The sequence below is a fragment of the Podarcis cretensis genome (genome assembly GCF_951804945.1).
Source record: "Podarcis cretensis genome assembly, chromosome: 17".
NCBI classification, from domain to species: Eukaryota; Metazoa; Chordata; class Lepidosauria; order Squamata; family Lacertidae; genus Podarcis; species Podarcis cretensis.
This window is the reverse complement of record NC_137187.1, coordinates 9,059,510-9,079,243: the sequence shown is the minus strand read 5'-3', so window position 1 is coordinate 9,079,243 and position 19,734 is coordinate 9,059,510. Positions and strand designations below refer to the sequence as shown.

The 19,734-nt window shown below is 48.2% G+C and overlaps 1 protein-coding gene across 3 annotated transcripts in view; it reads left to right on the top strand.

Annotated features, from left to right (window-relative positions):
* Nucleotides 1-19,334, top strand: part of SPMAP2L (sperm microtubule associated protein 2 like) — a 30,416-nt gene extending 11,082 nt beyond the window's left edge. For all 3 annotated transcript variants that reach the window (XM_079959737.1, XM_079959735.1, XM_079959736.1), the window contains 5 exons: nt 2,991-3,128; nt 12,018-12,138; nt 16,247-16,378; nt 17,112-17,287; nt 19,144-19,334. In XM_079959737.1, the coding sequence (XP_079815863.1) occupies nt 2,991-3,128; nt 12,018-12,138; nt 16,247-16,378; nt 17,112-17,287; nt 19,144-19,258 (682 nt within the window). In that variant the 3' untranslated portion in view covers nt 19,259-19,334. The remainder of the gene's footprint in view (nt 1-2,990; nt 3,129-12,017; nt 12,139-16,246; nt 16,379-17,111; nt 17,288-19,143) is intronic.
* Nucleotides 19,335-19,734: the final 400 nt, after the last annotated feature.

The window sequence follows — 19,734 nt, the reverse complement described above, 5'->3', positions numbered from 1 at the left end:
ATGGAGTGGGAGACAGACAATACGCTGTGGGTGTCAATATGCCTTTGAGCCGATGTCGACAACTGGGCTCAATATCTGGATCTTTCCCGACTGGGCTAGGCGACTGGAGGACTTCCAGAGACCTTCCACTCCTGGAAATCAGGTCTAAGTGCCCTGGACCCACAACTGTCCATTGTGAGCACCAAACTCAGCAGAGTATGAACAGCACGGAAGAAAGCTGTGAGGCATAACTTCTTTTATTTCTAATAGCTACTGCAAACTAAAAACTAAAGAGCTACTGGCTTGCATGAGTGTTACAGCTCTCACTCAGCCATCTAATCTCTACATAGATAACACACAAACTACCCACAGGAGCGGAAGAAGTGAGGAGCGGTTTCTGCCCCCTCCTTTCTGAAAACATCAGGAGATTCTTGCAATGGGAGGGGGTGAAGATATCAACACTGGGGAGATGGGTAGCATAAAGCTACAGCAGCTGGCAACCCACATCACACCGCTGGCCATAAGTGGTGCTGCTGTTTTTGGTGTTGCTTCTGAGATTGGATTATTATGCGCTGCTCCAAGACCATACCTGCAGTGGCGAAGGAAGCCGCTCAGGCACCTGGGGCGAACCCCCCATAGGGGCGAGGCGAGGGTGGGGTGCACCATGGGGCCTCCGGAGTCTGCCTGCCTCCTCTCACTCAGCGGCCCTACAGCGGGGGGGGGGGGGGGAGGCAGCGGGCAGACTGTTTGGGCAGCGCGGAGCCTGCATGTGCCCAAGCCACTGCCTCTCTCCCAGGAAAGATGCGTGGCTCAGGCACGCTGCAGGCCACGTGGCGAGTGTCACCCGACATTTTGTGTCCCCCCCCCTCAGTGGTGACACCCAGGACGGCCCGCACCCACCGCAACCCCCTTCCTCCGCCCCTGCGTACCTGTATCAGAGAAGTGAGGTTACAGGGATCCAGACACGGGGCCTTCTCAGTAGTGGCGCCAGCCCTGTGGAACGCCCTCCCTTCAGATGTGAAGGAAATAAGCAGCTATCTTATCTTTAAAAGACATCTTAGGGAAGTTTTTAATATTTAATGCTGTATTGTTTTTAACACTAGATTGGAAGCTGCCCAGAGTGGCTGGGGAAACTAAGCCAGATGGGTGGGGTATAAATAATAAATTATTATTATTATTATTATTATTATTATTATTATTATTATTATTAAAACTGTCTTCATGGCAATGTCCTCTTGCCAGTGTCTTAGAATTCCCAGGATTCTTTGGGGGAAGTCCTAACAGTGATATAACCCTCCCAATATATATTTTGCAATGAAGACTTGCCCAAAATTGGCCACTGCTTTCCCCAAGTGTTGGCCTCCTATTAATATCACCTTCCGGCGCTGCAAAGGTGCCTCTCTAGGTGAAGTGAAGAAAGTCCAGCGTGAATTATTATTCACAGCGTAAATAATAATAAGGGCATTCAATATTAATTTTGGTTCTCCGTCAACAACTGGCAGGCAGAAGGGAGAGATTGTGAAAAGGGTGTCGCCATTATTCTCGGTTGCCAAGAGATCTGACTCACCAAGCAAGCAGCTGTTTGTGCTGGAATTGCAGGATGTTTTAATTTGAATTCCAGGACCAACATTGGGGCACTTTTGACTGCCAGCTCCTCAGGCACAGTGGAACAATTCAGGGAATGATTTAAGCACAGTCTTTATAGTGCTGTGGGTTGAACCACAGAGCCTAGGACTTGCTGATCAGAAGGTTGGCGGTTCGAATCCCCGAGACAGGGTGAGCTCCCCTTGCTTGGTCCCTGCTCCTGCCAACCTAGCAGTTCGAAAGCACGGCAAAGTGCAAGTAGATAAATAGGTACCGCTCCGGTGGGAAGGTAAACGGCGTTTCCGTGCGCTGCTCTGGTTCGCCAGAAGCGGCTTAGTCATGCTGGCCACATGACCCGGAAGCTGTACGCCAGCTCCCTCGGCCAGTAAAGCGAGATGAGTGCCGCAACCCCAGAGTCAGTCACGACTGGACCTAATGGTCAGGGGTCCCTTTACCTTTACCTGTATATAGTGCATATTCCATGCCTTTGTCTTGCCCCCTAGATTCCTGTTTGGGGCAATAAATATCAACTACAAATGAATGTGTGCATATAGAACAAGTGTTGTTATATCAGTGGCAGTGTGTGTGTGTGTGTTGCCTTTCAGAAGGATACAGAAGTAGTGCAGAATACGCTGATGGCACAGAATTCAGCCTCCTAATTATCTCACTCCCCCCCCCCCCCGAAAATTTCTAGCCAAGATGGCTATATGTTTTTTCAATGCGTAGGACAGTGATGGGGAACCTGTTCCACTCCAAAGGTTGCAAAATAAGGGTTTTGGGGAGTTTGCAGGCAGGCACAGACCATACAATACCTGTTTGGATGAAATGACAAATAATAGGTTGCTGCAAACCAGAACTGGAGAAATCACTGCATGCAGTGAGAGGAGGAAGGAGAATGAGGGAACACAGAAGTCCAAGGTCCGTTGTGGCTTCTTAATACAGCGCCAGCCAGTTTGGCACTATATCTGAGCAGAGATTCCTAGAAAAGCAGCCTTTAATAAATTGCCACGATTCCCTTTTAAGAGGTTGTGTGTCTTTAATACATCTGTATTAAACTTGGATATTCTTTTAAATCAATACACTTTTTAAAAAGTGGGATTTTTTTTTTTTTTTTTGGTTAAAATAACCATTTACACTCCCTGTTCCCCCAAATGATTTTTTAAAAAATCCACAATGGTAGAATGGAGAAGGCTAGCCTAGAACCCTTCTCTTTCTGGAGGGTGCAGTTGTTCATATTAATCATAAGAAGAAGCCCTGGGCTCCTTTGGGGGGAGGGGAGTGGGATATAGATATAATAAATAAAATAAAGAAACCACGACGTAGAACCAGGATGAATAAAATAAGGTGGAACTCACACTTTTGACCTGCTGTTTGAATTAATGCCAAGCTCTGCCTCACCTCCACTGACGCCTTGCGGTTTCTTCAAGGTCCATCCATTTGTATAGTTGTGGCCGTTCGTCTGAGATCTGGCACCGCCCTCCTGGATTATATTCTATAATCCCGAGCCAACGGATATTACACCTAGCAGAACCTAGAAGATGCGCAGAAATGTACCTGAAACAAAGGTGAGAGACTCGTGCTGCCAAGTGTGTTGATTGCTGGGCTGCGTGTAGGTTTCCAACACAGAACTCGTTGAGGATCAGCTTTCCAAGGAAGGGTGAACGGTTTTCCTTGAAGTGTGTGCTGAGATTCAAAAACAAAGCCTATTCGCACTCCCCACCACAGAAATGTGGGAGTTGCCTTCAGGATGGTGTGGTCCCACAACACACCTGCAGAGTGTTTGGGAGGGAACCATGTTGGAGAGGCCATTGATCTGGTTCCTCCTCACCTGAATTGCAGACTTCTTCCCAGGCAGACAGTGTTTACATGGGAGGAAACTATATACCGTATTTTTCGCTCTATAGGACGCACCCGACCACCGGATGCACCTTGTTTTAGAGGGGGAGAACAAGAAAAAAAATTCTCCCCCTCTCTGCTCAGCGCTCCCTGAGCTTGTGGGGCTGGCGGTGGGGGAAAGCGCCAGCCTCAAAGACCAGGTCGGGGAGCAGCGCAAAGGCTGTGCGCAGCCTTCCCACTGCCCCACTGAGCTTGTGGGGCTGGTGCTGGGGGGAAGCGCCGCCAGCCTCAAAGATCCCTGAAGTCTTCGGAGCACAGCGTAAGTTCCCACTGCACTCCGCAGGCTTCGGGTTCCTTTTGCTGAAGCCGGGAGAGTCTTGCTCTCCCGGCTTCAGCAAAAGGAACCTGAAGCCTCCGGAACACAGTGGGAACTCGCGCTGCGCTCCGAAGGCTTCAGGCGGCTATCCCTGAAGCCTGGAGAGTGAGAGGGGTTGGTGCGCACTGACCCCTCTCACTCTCCAGGCTTCAACGAAAGCAACGCGAAAGGAGCGCTCCCTCTGCACTTCGGAGGCTTCACGTTGCTATTGCTGAAGTCAAGGAGCCTGCATTCGCTTTATAGAACACACACACATTTCCCCTTAATTTTGGGAGGGGAAAAAATGCGTCCTATAGAGCGAAAAATATGGTAAATGTCCCATTTACACCACAGTAGTAGCTGCCATAATGTCCGTGGAAGATTGATCTGTGCTTGGAGAGCTAGTCTTCCTAGCTGTTCTAACTTGCCATCAGTTCCCAGGCATCAGAAGCCCATATGCACAGCCTTCGTAGCACCTCAAGAGCTGCAGCTCTCAAAGAAAACAACGTGTGTCTGAAAACAGGTATATGCACTAATCCGACTCACGATATGTTGACATTAGCTGCTCATCTCTCTCTGCTGCACTTCAAACTGCAGTCGTTCAGTGTTGTTCACATCAGAGAAAGGGCAAGGATGCAGCGGCAGAACAAGCCGGTTGGGCAGCTGGGGCAGCGCGCATGCCTTGCACCCAAGGGCAGAGCCAGCTGCCCGTGGGGTGGGGTGAGCCGGGACAGGACGCTCCGCGGGGTCTCCGAGGAGTCTGCCTACCTCCTCCCACTTCGCTGCCCTACAGCTAAGGGGGAGGTGGTGGGCGGACTGTTTGGGGCAGCGCAGAGCCTGCGGTGCCCAAGCCACTGCGTCACTCCCAGGAGAGACATGTGGCTCGGGCGCGTTGCAGGCCCCGCGGTGAGTGCCTCCTGGGATTTTGTCACCCCCCTCAGTGGTGACACCCAGGATGTACTGCCCCCCCCGCCCCCCTTTCTCCGCCCCTGTAGTGATGTTGTCCCCGTCATGCACACAGACATTTTTTGTTTCCCTACCCCTGCAAACAGCAAATCACCGCTCGGAATTCCTACTTGTGAAGCTCTCATCTGTGCATTTTCTAATGAGATCGAAGATGGTTTGAAGTGGGGGGGGGGGAGCATCAAACAGCAGTATTTGTCAAGAAGCAACAGGATCAATAGAGACCGCACTAGACAAGAATTTCAAAAACACGGGGGTAAATGCAGAGAATACTTCACAAAACAGTGCCCTAAAATACATACCTGGACTTGTTTCGATTAATGTCTGCAGGAGACTTTGTGGGTATTTAAGATACAATTAGAAAAATCTTAATAATTATTCATAAAGGAAACAGTTTGTAAGAAGTAAATAAGGAGGCCAGATAAAGGATAAAGGAAGTCTTTTATTTGGTTGTTTGTATTGTTGTATGTTATGCTTATTGTATGTTATGTTCACGTTTAATGAGGGTGGAGTTCTGTATTGGGGGGTGGGGGGTTTATGTTATGTTGTAAATAAAACTTCCAATTTTTTTTTTTTAAAAAAAGGATCAATAGGGATTGGGGCTGACATTGTATGAATGCAGCTTCAAAAGGCAGCAGTGGGAACCCGCTAGATATAGAGTACGGATAATGCAAACATAATTATAGACAAATCCTCAGAGACCATGGCCTGCTTTGGGTGTCACATTCCTCAGGAAATAAAATATTAACAACATTATATCTTACTTTCAAATTACTAAACCCCTGGTGGCAGAAACTGGGCAGAGACTGAGCGGAACCCAGTAACTTCTCTGTGGAGAAAGCAGTCATATGGACATGTGCAGTTAAAAAATTAAAAGTGAGTTTTAGTTAAAGGTGGTCCCTGGGCCTGAGAGGGTAGAGCTTTAGATCATACGGTCTTGACAATCTCAGACCATCCAAGTGTCCCTGTTTTCCAGGGGCAGTTCCTGATTTAGAGAAGCCATCCTGGTTTTTTATTTGATACCGGAATGTCTCTTTTCCTTCGGATGTCCCTATTTTCATCAGAGATATGTTGGAGGGTATGGAGTTTTCCGATCCCCTGAGCCGTCTGAAGGCAGCCCTTGTATAGGGAAGTTTTTAAAACGTTTTATTATGTTTTTATATATGTTGGAAGTTGCCCAGAGTGTTTGGGGCAACCCAGTCAGATGGGCAGGGTATAAAATAATAAAATTATTATTATGGAATGGGGTGTCCCTATTTTCATCAGAGGAAAGTTGGAGGGTATGCAATCTTCTCCCATTTTTCAACTGCACTTTCCCACAATTGCAAGTAAAAATCGAGGGAGAAGTATAAGCGTAGAAAGAGGTGATGTCATGGAGAAAAACTGAAAGGGGAAAAGAATCCGAGCAGATGGAAATATGAAAATCTATAAATGGAAACCTGCAGTTCCTTCTTCAGCGCGTGTGCACACACACCCACACACCCACACACACCACTATGGCCTAAATCCTGAACTGGCCCAAATCCCTTTCAGAATCTCTATGCCATCTTTACAATAGCAAGAAGCAACTGATACTTTGGAGGGGTGCACTTTTCATTTGAAACTAGTAAAATGCCCATGATTAAGATAGGAGGGGTGGTCTCATGAAAGAATGCCATTTATATTGGACCCCTCAGGAAGTTGACACCAGTCAGGCTGCCAAACTTACTTCATTTTCTATCGCACATGCGCACAAGCAGAACATTAGTTGTGATCTGCATTTCTAGCTGCAGGAACAGCAGCTGATTATCAGCACCCACTAACTGTTTGTATCATGTGATACAGAAGCCTAATTATGTTCACTTCTTCACTTGATAAGCAACTCAATAACATCTGGACCCTGTCCATTTTGTCGGCTTGCTTTTTGGCCAGAATCACAGGCTTCCATAATTTTTTGCCATCATTTCTCTGTACAAACGCTTCAGTCGTTCATCATATACACAATAGTACTCCCTCCTCAAGTGTTTGGACCTTTTTTTGCTGATCTGCTGCCAGTTGAACGAGACGGTTGTCTGCTCCCCTGTTCCCACCAGCTATAAAACTTGAGGGTGAGGCATGAAAAAGAAAGCAGCTTAGCAGAAGCAGTGGGGAAATTGGAAAGATCAGAGAAGAGGCCATTATGGGAAGAGAACTGCTGCTAAACTCTCTTCATACACAGAGATCTCGGCCTCTTGGTCTTCCTCTTTGGAAGAAAGAGGGCAACGCTTTGGTGAGGGGGTAACCCGTCCCTGGACTGTATGAATTGCAAGGGGCTCACATGACTGAATGGGTGATAATGGAGAGAGAAATCCCTGCACATAGAAAACAAGCATGTCAGGGTGGATACATCCATTTTCTTTAGCATCTGGCTTTATGTGTGCAAGGAATTTTGTATGGAGGAGCATTCATTTACATGGGCCCCAAATACCATACCCACCAGTGTTTCTCCAATAAAAATAGGAAGGTCCTAAAGGAGGAGGAGGTTGTGGTGGTAAAGGATCCCTGGGTGGTTAAGTCCAGTCAAAGTCAACTATGGGGTGTGGCGCTCATCTCACTTCAGGCCAAGGGAGCTGGCATTTGTCCGCAAACAGCTTTCTGGGCCATATGGCCAGTATGACTAAACCACTTCTGGTGCAATGGGACACTGATGGAAGCCAGAGTGCACGGAAATGCCATTTACCTTCCTGCCGCAGTGGTACCTATTTATCTACTTGCACCGGTGTGCTTTCGAACTGCTAGGTTGGCAGGAGCTGGGACCGAACAATGGGAGCTCACACCGTCATGTGGATTTGAACCACCAACCTTCCGATCGGCAAGCCCAAGAGGCTCAGTGGTTTAGGATACAGTACCACCCGTTGTTGTTGTTGTTGTTGTTATATTTATATTTATACCCCACACATCTGACTCGGCATCTTCTAACATATATAAAAACATAATAAAACATTTAAACTTCCCTATACGGAGCTGCCTTCAGATGACTTCTAAAGGTTGTATAGTTACTTATCTCCTTGGCTCGGGAGTCGCATAACTCCATACCCTCCAACACTTCTCCGATGAAAATAGGGCCATCCTAAGGGAAAGAAGGACATTCTGGGATCAAATCAGAAACTGGGATGGCTTCTGTAAATCCTAGACTGTTCCTAGAAAATAGGGGTACAGTGGTACCTCGGGTTACATATGCTTCAGGTTACGTACGCTTCAGGTTACATATGCTTCAGGTTACAGACTCCGCTAACCCAGAAATAGTACCTTAGGTTAAGAACTTTGCTTCAGGATGAGAACAGAAATTGTGCGGCCGCGGCAAGAGGCCATTAGCTAAAGTGGTACCTCAGATTAAGAACAGTTTCAGGTTAAGAACGAACCTCCGGAACGGATTAAGTACGTAACCAGAGGTACCGCTGTACTTGGATGGTCCAAAATAGCAGCATTAAGTGATGAAGATCAGAAGCAGATTTATATATTATATGTTGTTTAATGTACGGCCTAAGTCATTGCACAATGACAGTAAACAGTCGGGGTTTTGAGGAGGAACACCAAATGGATTTTCAATCCTAGAGAGGAACGTAGAACTCAGCATAATGCCTGTGTGCGCACTGTACCTTTTAAAGCACATTTGGAGCGCATGATTCCCCTCAAGGATTCTGGGCCCTGTAGTTTATGCCTCACAGTTGCAGTTCCCTGCTAGCCTTGGGGCAGGCGGGATGTGTTTCAAATCTGCTTTTAAGGCATAGTGTGCAAGCAGCCATATTTACAAGGACCAGAAGGCAACACTGCTCTGTCAAGCATTACACAGTGAATGCTCACTTGAACAGTGGGGCAGAAAAAGCCACAGAGGCAGATGAAGCAACGGTAAATCAAAAACATTTTCAGAAACTTTAACATGCGGTTGAGACTTGTATGATTTTTCTTGCCTGTGTGTCCTTCCAGTCACCCCATGGCAGGGGTGGGGAACATTTTCCAGCCCAAAAGCCGCCCTCCCTTCTGGGCAGCCTTCCAGGGCCAACGTGCTGAAGGCAAGAGAGGGTGGAGTGCCGAATGCGAGTTTTAGCTCTGCACCCGGGGCGGCTTTCTCCATGCTCGCACAAGGCTCTCTCTATCCTCCTTCAGCCAGGCAAGCACGAAGCATGGGCAGAGTTAATGGGCACATTCCAGTCAGGCAAAAACGCCCAAAGAGGGTGCATGGCTGGGACAGTGAAGGCGTGTGACTCAGGCTTCATGTGACACCTGAGCATGAAGTTATCCTATTCTGTGGGGTAGGGGACAATGTTGTGTAGTGGTGAGTTTATATTGTGGTTGGCAGTCGTAGAATCATAGAATTGGAAGGGACCCCGGAGGCCTGGGCAAGCCGGGTCGTCCTCTTATATACCTGCTGGGATTGACAAGGCCCCTGACCCTCACCTGAATCTCATAGCTCTCCTGTCGCTGCCTCTGATTAGTTATCATTTAACTCTAGGGGGAAATAATTAGCATCACACGTCATGTGCATGGAAGTTGAGAATTCCTTTCCACCTTAAGGAACAGGCATGTGGAATTGTTGCGTGTCACATGTCTGTTTACATTCCAGCACAGCTTGCTGGGAACTTCCATTTGTGTATAGCTTTTGCTTTTGCTGTTCTCTCCGAGATGACATGAGAGAGAGACAACATGTTTCTTTGTTCTGATTTATGTTTAATAAATCTGTCGCTGTAGCATGACTTACGCCTCACGCCTACTTCTGTGTGCGCAGTACACTCTGCTGATTGCGTGCCCTGGCTTTTGAAGTTTGGGTCGCTGATTTACGTTGGAGCACGGGCCGATGGAAGTAGACTTCTGAGCTGGGCTTGCCAGCTGGCCTCCCTGCCCCCCTGCATGTCGACACCCCCTGCAATACAGGAATCTTAACTAAAGCATCCAGGACATCTAACCTCCGAGGAAGGAGAGCCCTCCACCCTCCAAGAGAGACCGTTCCACCATTTAACAGCTATTACAGTTCTTCCTGATGTTCAGAATCTCCTTTCTTGTAACTTGAAGAAATTGGTTCAGGTCTTAGCTTCCAGAGCAGGAGGAAAGAAGCTTGCTCCATCCTCCATGTGGAAGCCCTTTAGATATTTGAAGATGGCTGTCATATCTCCTCTCCGTCTCCTCTTTAACAGGCTTAACATACTCAGATCCCTCAACCGTTCCTCATAAGGCTTTGTTTACAGACCCTTGATCATCTTGGTTGCCCTCCTCTGCACATGTTCCAGCTTGTCAATTTCCTTCTTTAATTGTGGTGTCTAGTACTGGACACAGTATTCCAGTGTGGCCTGACCAAGGCAGAATAGAGTAGGACTATTGCTCCTCTTGATTGGCATACAATACTTCTGTTGATGCACCCTAGAATATCATCCGTCTGTTATATCTGTCTGTTATTATTATTGTTATAACTGTCTGTCTCAAGAGATAATGGAGTGTGCCTCCGAGGGTGAAATCAAAGCACTGCATTAGCACCTCCCTGGGTTGCAAGCCTGGGCAGTGTGTATGTGGATCCTGGGCTGCCTAGATATCAAGACCCCCCTCTCAGCTTCACTGATGTGATCCAGAGGAAAGCAGAGCAATACATTTGGCACCAGCTTGGCTGTAGGAGTTGATGGAAAGCGGTGTACAAGGTGTCACCCAACTGTCTTAGGGACTCTGCTCTAGATTTGTGAAGGGTTTACTCCTTAGCCTTTTCTTCTCCCGAAGATATCCTGCAAGGCAGCGGAGGTTTAGGATCAGAGTTTTATTTTTCCTAGATGGGCTATCTTCCCAGGTTGATGAGCCCCATCTGCCCCACCCTTCCCTCTACACACGCAGAAACCTTACTCTATGGTCTTATCTGCTCCATCCACCGGAGCCTGTCTTCGCGTGCAGGGGAAGCCCTTAACTCACCCAGGGTGTGAGACCCACCAGCTTTCCTCACCTGGTACAGCCAGCCAGTCAAAGTCGTTCCTGGGGTGTGGCCGCTTCGCATGTTGACAGCTGAGTGCAGGGCTGGGACCAAAGGTGGACAAACTATCTCATAAAGCAGGGACAACCAATTTCTAAGAGACTGCGATCCACTCGCAGAATAAAAAACTGGCAGTGATGTACCCCTTTCGGGGAGATCATGGAGGGCAGGGCGAGGGGGCGGGGCCCGATTCTATTTTACCACCACTGAGGAAAGGGAACCGGCGATTGACTGTGATCTACCAAAACCTCCCAGGGATATACCAGTAGATTGCGATCGACCTGTTGGACATCCCTGTCATAAAGGATCACACACTTGAAGTACCAACACCCCAATACACCCCTGATTTTATATTAGGTGTAAAGGTAAAGGTAAAGGGACCCCCCAACTCTGGGGATGCGGCGCTCAACTGGCTTTATTGGCTGAGGGAGCCGGCGTACAGCTTCCGGGTCATGCGGCCAGCATGACTAAGCCGCTTCTGGTGAACCAGAGCAGCACATGGAAATGCCGTTTACCTTCCCGCCAGAGCGGTACCTATTTATCTACTTGCACTTTGATGTGCTTTTGAACTGCTAGGTTGGCAGGAGCAGGGACCGAGCAACGGGAGCTCACCCCGTCGCAGGGATTCGAACCACCAACTTTTTAATCGGCAAGTCCTAGGCTCAGTGGTTTAACCCACAGCGCCACCCGGGCCCCTATATTAGGTGTAGCCAGTGCTATTATTATTATTATTATTATTGTTCTCTTATAATGCCAATGGCGCCCACCTGAGAGGTGCTGGAACTCAGTTCCGGCAAGTTCCTGCTAGAAAAAGCCCTGGGTGTCGCATATAAAAGAGCATTTTCAATACACACATCACTATAGACATTATATAAATATTACGCTTGCCACTCGCATCTATGAGTTGCAGTTGTGTCAGGTAGCTATAGAACTCGCATCTAGCAAGAAAGTAAATGGTTTCCAGCTGTAATGCTAAGAGATATGGAAAATAAGGTTTTGAAATAAGTTAAAGAATTAATGGTGAGGATTTGCTGAATAAATAATATGAATTGGAATATAAGAAAGGGATGTGTGAGGAGGTTGGGAAAATAAGTTAAAAGAAAATAAGTGAATGGAAATTGTACGTGTTTTTAAATTGTTTTATTTCTCTATTCTTATGTTTTTGTATTTTTATATTTTTGTTGTTTTTCTTTTTTGTATCATTTTTGAAAACTTTAATAAATATCTTTTAAAAAATAAAATAGAACTCGCATCTAGCTACACGCTGGTGGGGGGTGGGTTGTGGGGGCAGTGAGGAGTAGTTGCTAATGGTCCCCTGTTTGTGTTTGCTTGCAGGCCCCGCAGTTCCCCGCAGTGGCCTGTCAGTAGCGCAGCTCTTTGCTGGGAAGCTTCCCCAAGGATTTTGAACCTCTCGCATCCGCGAAGCCTGCCCTCATCCTTCTCCTTTCCAAAAGAGGTAATCAATGATGATGCTGAACCAGAGAACACCATCAACAATGACAATTTCAACAAGCGTTTCCATACACAGGCTCTGCCTGTCCTGTGAAGTCTTCTGTGCTTCTCTCCACCCTACAGAGGAGGCCCCAGGGTTCTGCCACTGCTTTGGGGGAAAGTTGCCCGCAGCTTGCCCTCTTCGCTGCAGCTGAACTGTTTTAAAAGAGCTGAGCCCAGCAAGTGGCCTTGATGCTTTTGGCTGCTCCCATTCCTCTGAGTTTGTAAAACCAGCTTAATCCAAACAGTCAGGAGTACTGACTTGGGTCCCAGGTTATGGGTGCCCAATGGCGCCCCGACGTAACGTGTCATCGTGATGTTGTGATCTCACGTTATGTCGGTGGCACCGCTGCAGCGCTTCCGAGAGCTCGCGAGACCTCCGACGCAACTTTCAGTTTATACCGGAATCGCGTTCAGAAGCCTGGCATGTCCTTGAATGTTGCCAAGGAGGTTGTGTCAGGACTCCGACGTGACTTCTGGTCAAATCCGGAAGTCGTGTCGGAGCCCTGCAGTGTGGGCGCCCTGGCACCCAGGGCCCCCTAGAGTTGGTGCCTTTGCGAACAGCGAACTATAACCAACCAGCTACAAAAAAAAATCACTTCTGGTTTGGGGCTCCATGCCCTCTGATAAAGTGGCCCAGGATAATGGGAGGCCTCTGTTGTTAGGTAATATGGAAATATGGAGGCTGATGTTGGCTGAACTTTCAGCCCATGCAAGAGGAATGAAGGAGGAGGAGGCTGAAAATGGTGGCAGTCTTGAGTGCTGAAATATTGCAGGGCCCCAGGTAAGCCCCACCCCCATAATCAATCACATGGCATGATGCACGCACACCATTTGAATGGAAATGCCCATCAACTTTGTGGTGCCCGGCCCTTTTAGATGTTTTAGTGCGGGTGCCAAATCTCCCATGGCCCCTAGGAGTTTGCTTCTCTACTGGTATAGTATGGCCTTTATTCCATATCCAGCAAGCTGATTGCAGAACTGAAATGATTCAGGGCCTTTCTATGTAAGCAGCACGCACCCAAACACCTCATTTCATTCTCCGACTCATCCTTCTTTCCTCTTCCATTCTTGATGCAACACATTCCCACTCTGTGCAGCTAAAATGGGTGGCCAGCCTTCCTGTTACGTAAGATTTCTTACGCCAGGGTGACATTACACAGCCACACATAGACTATTCCTTTTAGTAATGCGTAAAATGGGATAAAAAATACTACAGAGCGGACTGCCAAGGCTCTTCCCTTTTTTTGCAGATGTGGGCAGAATCAGTTCTTGGTTATAGCTGTTTCCACCCATAAAGGGCAAAAAAGCTGAAGAGAATGTGGAAGAAGCCATTTTCTCAATATGTGTTTTTGTGTGTGTGTACGTAAAAGGGACAGTTTCTGAGACACAAACCTGTTGCCCAACCAGCTATTCTCTCTTCCACGACAGAGAACAAGCCACCTGCCATTGATGCTTCCTCTGCACATCCCCCCCCCACCGCCCCATGGCTGGGCAAGGTACAAGCCAACTGTCAAAATGGCTTCTCTCCCTCTCCTCACATGTCATGAGGCTGAATATGCCAGCCCTTATTTCAAACGGGTGGACAGACATCCCTTCTCTCTCTTGTCCCATGTGGGGAAGAAACAAGCTAAGAAGGCAGATTGGTTGGCCCAGCCTCCATGTGGCTTTAACAGGCCCCCCAAATAAAAATAAAAGGCTAGTCATGAAGCAATCAAAAGACTCCCCTGAATGCAAATTACATTTCCAGAGAGGAAGAGGAATATCTGGACTGTATCATAGTGGGGCTAAAAGGGCAAAAGCCCTGATCCAAATTGGGTTCCCCACATGGACAATATGTGATTTAAAAAAAAAAACAGAACTGCATTTTAAAGGCACAGCTGAATAACAACAATGGAGCACAGTCCTGAGCTGTCAAGGGTACTCCCCACCAAAGGAAGGTACCCAGAAGATAAAAAGGTAAAGGGACCCCTGACCATTAGGTCCAGTTGTGGCCAACTCAGGGGTTGTGGCGCTCATATCGCTTTATTGGTCGAGGGAGCCGGCGTACAGCTTCTGGGTCATGTGGCCAGCATGACTAAGCCGCTTCTGGCAAACCAGAGCAGCGCATGGAAACGCCGTTTACCTTCCCGCCAGAGCGGTACCTATTTATCTACTTGCACTTTGACGTGCTTTCGAACTGCTAGGTGGGCAGGAGCAGGGACCGAGCAATGGGAGCTCACCCCGTCGCGGGGATTCGAACCGCCGACCTTCTGATCAGCAAGTCCTAGGCTCTGTGGTTTAACCCACAGCGCCACCCGCGTCCCTACCCAGAAGATAGTTAACACTTTATTGTCAAAGATAACTCTGGAAACCTACACACCCAAGCTAGCGTCTAGGCAGCTATCCCCAGGTCCGCACTTTATGGGGCAGTTGCAGCAACAGGGGAGCACTCACTCTTTACCAGTTTATGTACCTTCCCCCGATGGGCTGTGAACAGCAGCCGGAGACTGTGCCTGCATGGCAACTTCCTCTGCTCTTCGCTTTTCAGTCCCCTCCTGGTTCTGGGAGACAGTGGTGCAGGAGAGGGTGGGGAAGCACTTGGCCCTTCACTTGCCTGATCTGCCTCTTCCTCCTCTTCCTCCGACCCATCCTGTTCTCCACCCTCCAGCTCTGAAGCTTCCCATGCCTCTTGACTCTTGCCTCCTGGCTGGTACAGTTCCCCACAAATCACTGACCCCCTCTCCCAAACCAGACTCCAGCTCCACTTCTCCTGGTGCACATTCGACCGTGTTCTGCAAGCCCCTGACCTGAGAGGTTGTTTGTGTATTACGGTGTATGAAATACCGTATTTTTCACTCTATAAGACGCACCAGACCACAAGACGCACCTAGTTTTTTTTCTGTGGGGACGCAGGGGTACGCATACCCCTAAACATTTTGTGAATCTTTGTACTTTTGTCCATTTACTGTATTTATTTCCCCCGATTTGAACTATAAAATGGTGCTTTTCTTGAGTCAAAATGAAATTACCCCTAAACATACCGTATTTTTTGCTCTATAAGATGCACCAGACCACAAGACGCATCTAGTTTTTGGTGGAGGAAAACAAGAAAAAAAATATTCTGAATCTCAGAAGCCAGAACAGCAAGAGGGATAGTTGCGCAGGGAAAGCAGCAATCCCTCTTGCTGTTCTGGCTTCTGGGATAGCTGCGCAGCCTGCATTCGCTCCATAAGACGCACACACATTTCCCCTTACTTTTTAGGAGGGAAAAGTGAGTCTTATAGAGCAAAAAATACGGTAATGTGTTTGAGGTTGTTACGGAAGAATCTAGGTGCGAGGCTGCTCAGTCACCTAGCTCGTCGGGCAGAGCCTGCGGGTCCCTGCGGAATAAAGGAAGGATTCCAGCCAACCGGAGCAAATAGCTGTAGACCAAAGTTTATTGCGCAATAGGTTCAAAGAGCAAATTTGAACCCCCGAGGATGGGGCGACAAAGACTTTTAAAACTTTCCCACCATATCCCAGAATACAGTTCGTACAGCATCATTGCTACATCATTGCTACATCACTGATATGTCACAAAAGGGGAGGGGCTAACCTTGGCAAACATATCCAGACAAGTCCTTGGTACAAGATTAGCATAAGCGGACATGGCAGGGCAAGACTCAGGTATAAGATGAGCATAGACAAATATGTCTTAAGTACCCACCACCCAAAAGTACAATAGAAGTTCCTTTGCATGTCTGGAGCCTGAGGCAAGTCAGGTGATGAGATTTGGCTTCTCTTGGCTAACAATGAGCCCAGCAATTATCACCTCTGGGAACTTCCTGGAGTCCTTTTTCAAGGGGAAAATAGCTTTGGAATGGAGGAAACTGGGAAAGGAGATGATTTTATATTATTTTTAAAGCTAGGTAACTTCCCTGAGCTGTCAAGTTGAAAGGATACATTTAGGCATAATATTTGTAATATTTAATTTAAAGATGTGTGTCCCCCCGGTAATTTCCGTAACAGAGGTGTTTTGTCTTTGCTCTTGTTTGTAACATCTGTTTTAAAATTAAAAGACTCCTGTTTTCTGCTTTGTTTGCTCTGTGTAGCCTGAAACGCGTGTTAGCAGGTCTGCAATGCATGCTTCGGCATCCGCAAGAATCATAAGCATTTCCCGACCGGTACAGAAGAGAGAAACCTTGTGCTATGACAGCAGATACAAAGAGGCTCCGATCCGACACGTAATTCTGTTACTTTGGTTCTTTGGGATTTGAACTTCAGCCCCTGCCTTGTTTTTCAGGATTGCTTTTGGGAGAAGGGGAGAGCGGGGGTGGGGAGGAGTAAAGACACCCTAAATCTTTGATGAAGCACCTGTATATTCTCCTAGTTTTGTTAGGAATATACAGTGGTACTTTGGTTCTAAAACTTAATCTGTTCCGGAAGTCTGTTCCAAAAACAAAGCGTTCCAAAACCAAGGCGTGCTTTTGCATAGAAAGTAATGCAGAACGGATTAATCTGTTCCAGACTTTTAAAAACAATCCATAGAACAGCAATTAAACATGAATTTTACCATCCAACGAGACCATTGATCCATAAAATGAAAGCAATAAACAATGTACTGCAGTCACACAATCAATCAATCAATCGGTAGCTGAACTGGGTTCCACCAAGTCACAAAAACAAAACAAAAAGAGCTGCGAAAACAAAAACGCAAAATAAATAGCAAAAACAGACAGACCTCAGCGTAACACTCAAAACGGAAGTGTGGCACTCAAAACAGAAGTGTAACTCTCAAAACGGAGCACGTTCGGCTTCCAAAAAAAGTTCGCAAACCGGAACACTTACTTCCGAGTTTGCAGTGTTTGGGTTCCAAGTTGTTTGATTACCAAGGTGTTTGAGAACCAAGGTACCACTGCACTGAATATAATCAGTTGTGTGCTGTTCAGCAACATACGCTCCTGCTTTGTTCCACAGGTGACCCAGGCTGCCTTGAATGCGGTGGCAAGTCCTAGGTTAATAGAGCTTGCGAGAGCGAAAACGCTGGCTCCGGGGAGTGCCCCTGACCGTCCCCCTGAGTGGCCTGTCTCAGCAGCGGCAAAACATGCTGTGGCTTCGCCTAGACTTGGTGAACTTGCTCAGCCTGTCGCAAGGTGGGACTTCCTGAGATGAATATGTTTCGCTTGCGCTCAGAGTCTGGTTGATTCTCAGATTTGAGGTGGGGGGGCAGGAAAGAAGGGATCTGTTACCATCTTCCTCTGAGGTGCATGGCTTCACCCAGAAACTCCAGCGGGTGCAGAATGCCGCAGCGAGACTCCTTACAGGGTCCCCACCGTGGGATCACATTCACCCAGTGCATTTCCAGCTGCACTGACTCCCAGTGGAGTACAGGATCAGGTTTAAGGTGCTGGTTTTAACCTTTAAAGCAGGTGGCGCTGTGGGTTAAAGCCTCAGCGCCTAGGGCTTGCCGATCGAAAGGTCGGCGGTTCGAATCCCTGCGGCGGGGTGCGCTCCCGCTGCTCGGTCCCAGCGCCTGCCAACCTAGCAGTTCGAAAGCACCTCTGGGTGCAAGTAGATAAATAGGGACCGCTTACCAGCGGGAAGGTAAACGGCGTTTCCGTGTGCGGCTCTGGCTCACCAGAGCAGCGATGTCACGCTGGCCACGTGACCCGGAAGTGTCTCCGGACAGCGCTGGCCCCTGGCCTCTTAAGTGAGATGGGCGCACAACCCCAGAGTCTGTCAAGACTGGCCCGTACGGGCAGGGGTACCTTTACCTTTACCTTTACCTTACGGCCTAGGACCCTTGTACCTACGGGACCACCTCTTCTGGTATGCCCCACAGAGGACCTTACGGTCTGCAAATAACAACACCCTGAAGATCCCAGGCCCCAAGGAAATTAGACTGGCCTCGACCAGAGCCAGGGCTTTTTCGGCTGTGGCCCCGGCCTGGTGGAACGCGCTCCCACAAGAGACCAGGGTCCTGCGGGATTTGACAACTTTCTGCAGGGCCTGCAAGACGGAGCTGTTCCAACAGGGCTTTGGGCAGGATGCAGTTTGACTTACTATCCTTTGTATAAAAATAAGCCCGAAGGAGGCCCCCAACTGGCTCACAGGTCCTTGTATGATCAGTGGAAACAGTTGGTCCTGACAAGTATTAACCACTCTCAGTTCCAACCTGATAATTGCCACCTGCCCAGATTTTAACTTGCCTGAATTACCGTATCTTTCGCTCCATAAGGCGCACCTAGTTTTTAGAGGGGGGGATTCAAGAAAAAAAAATTATTTAAAGGGAGCGCTGAGCAGACCCTGTATGCATCCCAGGCTCTGCTCGGCGCTCTCTTTCACAAGCCGCGTGGAGTGTGTGTGTGGCTCCCCAAGTCTGTGGCTCAGGGAAAAGCCCCCAAGAGCCACACACACACTCCGCACGGCTCTTTAAAGGGAGTGCGGCTCTTGGGGGCTTTTGCGGGAGGTTGGGGAAGTGAGAGAACCGTGCTCTGTCACTTCCCCCACCTCCCGCAAGAGCCACGTGCTCTTTAAAGGGAGCATGGCTCTTGGGGGCTTTTGCGGGAGGTGGGGGAAGGGACAGAGCCGTGCTCTGTCCCTTCCCCCACCTCCCGCAAAAGCCAGGGATAGCCGCTAAGGCAGAAGCTAAAACAGCTAGAGGGAGCCCTGCTCCTGCCAACCTAGCAGTTCGAAAGCACGTCAAAGTGCAAGTAGATAAATAGGTACCGCTCCGGTGGGAAGGTAAACGGCGTTTCCGTGCGCTGCTCTGGTTCACCAGAAGCGGTTTAGTCATGCTGACCACATGACCCGGAAGCTGTATGCCGGCTCCCTCGGCCAGTAAAGCGAGATGAGCGCCGCAACCCCAGAGTCTGGACTGGGGTCCCTTTACCTTTACCTATCCCCACCCAGCAGGTATAACTTCAGGGTGGGATTGTTCTGTTACTACTTCAGATCCATTTTGTATCACAGATCACTGTTTAGACTGACGACTACCTTCCCCCCGCAGGGCCGCGACCCAAATTGTCCAGTTTAACCCAGAAGCCTTTGTTGTGAAGGAGACTGCTAAAAAGGCCTACTGCTCAGAAAGGGTCAAGGAGCTAGCAAAGCCCACCCAGCGCTGAGCTAATTCATCAAATGTACCTACCTCTCTCTACCTCCCAGGACCTAATTTTAAATAAATTAGGAGAATAACTCTGATTGCCTTCCTATCTTTCTTTCCGCCACTATCTTGGGCACACTGGCATACACTCCCACATTTCTCCGATGAAAAAGGAGAGATATTCCCTCCAGCATTTCTCCAATGAAAATAGCAACATCCTATTTCCAAACCTTCCAACATTTCTCCAGTGAAAAGAGGGATGTCCTAAGGAAAAGTGGTACATTTTGGGAGCAAATCAGAAACTGAAACCGCTTCTGTAAATCCGGGACTGTCCCTGGAAAATAGGGACACTTCAAGAGTCTGAAATGGTGCTGAACTATTTAACAGCACACAATAATTCTGTTAAATGTGTGTTTTCTTCCACTATTTATTCAGTTTGTGCACACACTGCATTTTAAAGCGCATTCTGCTTACTGTACCTGCTGATCTTGACGCATC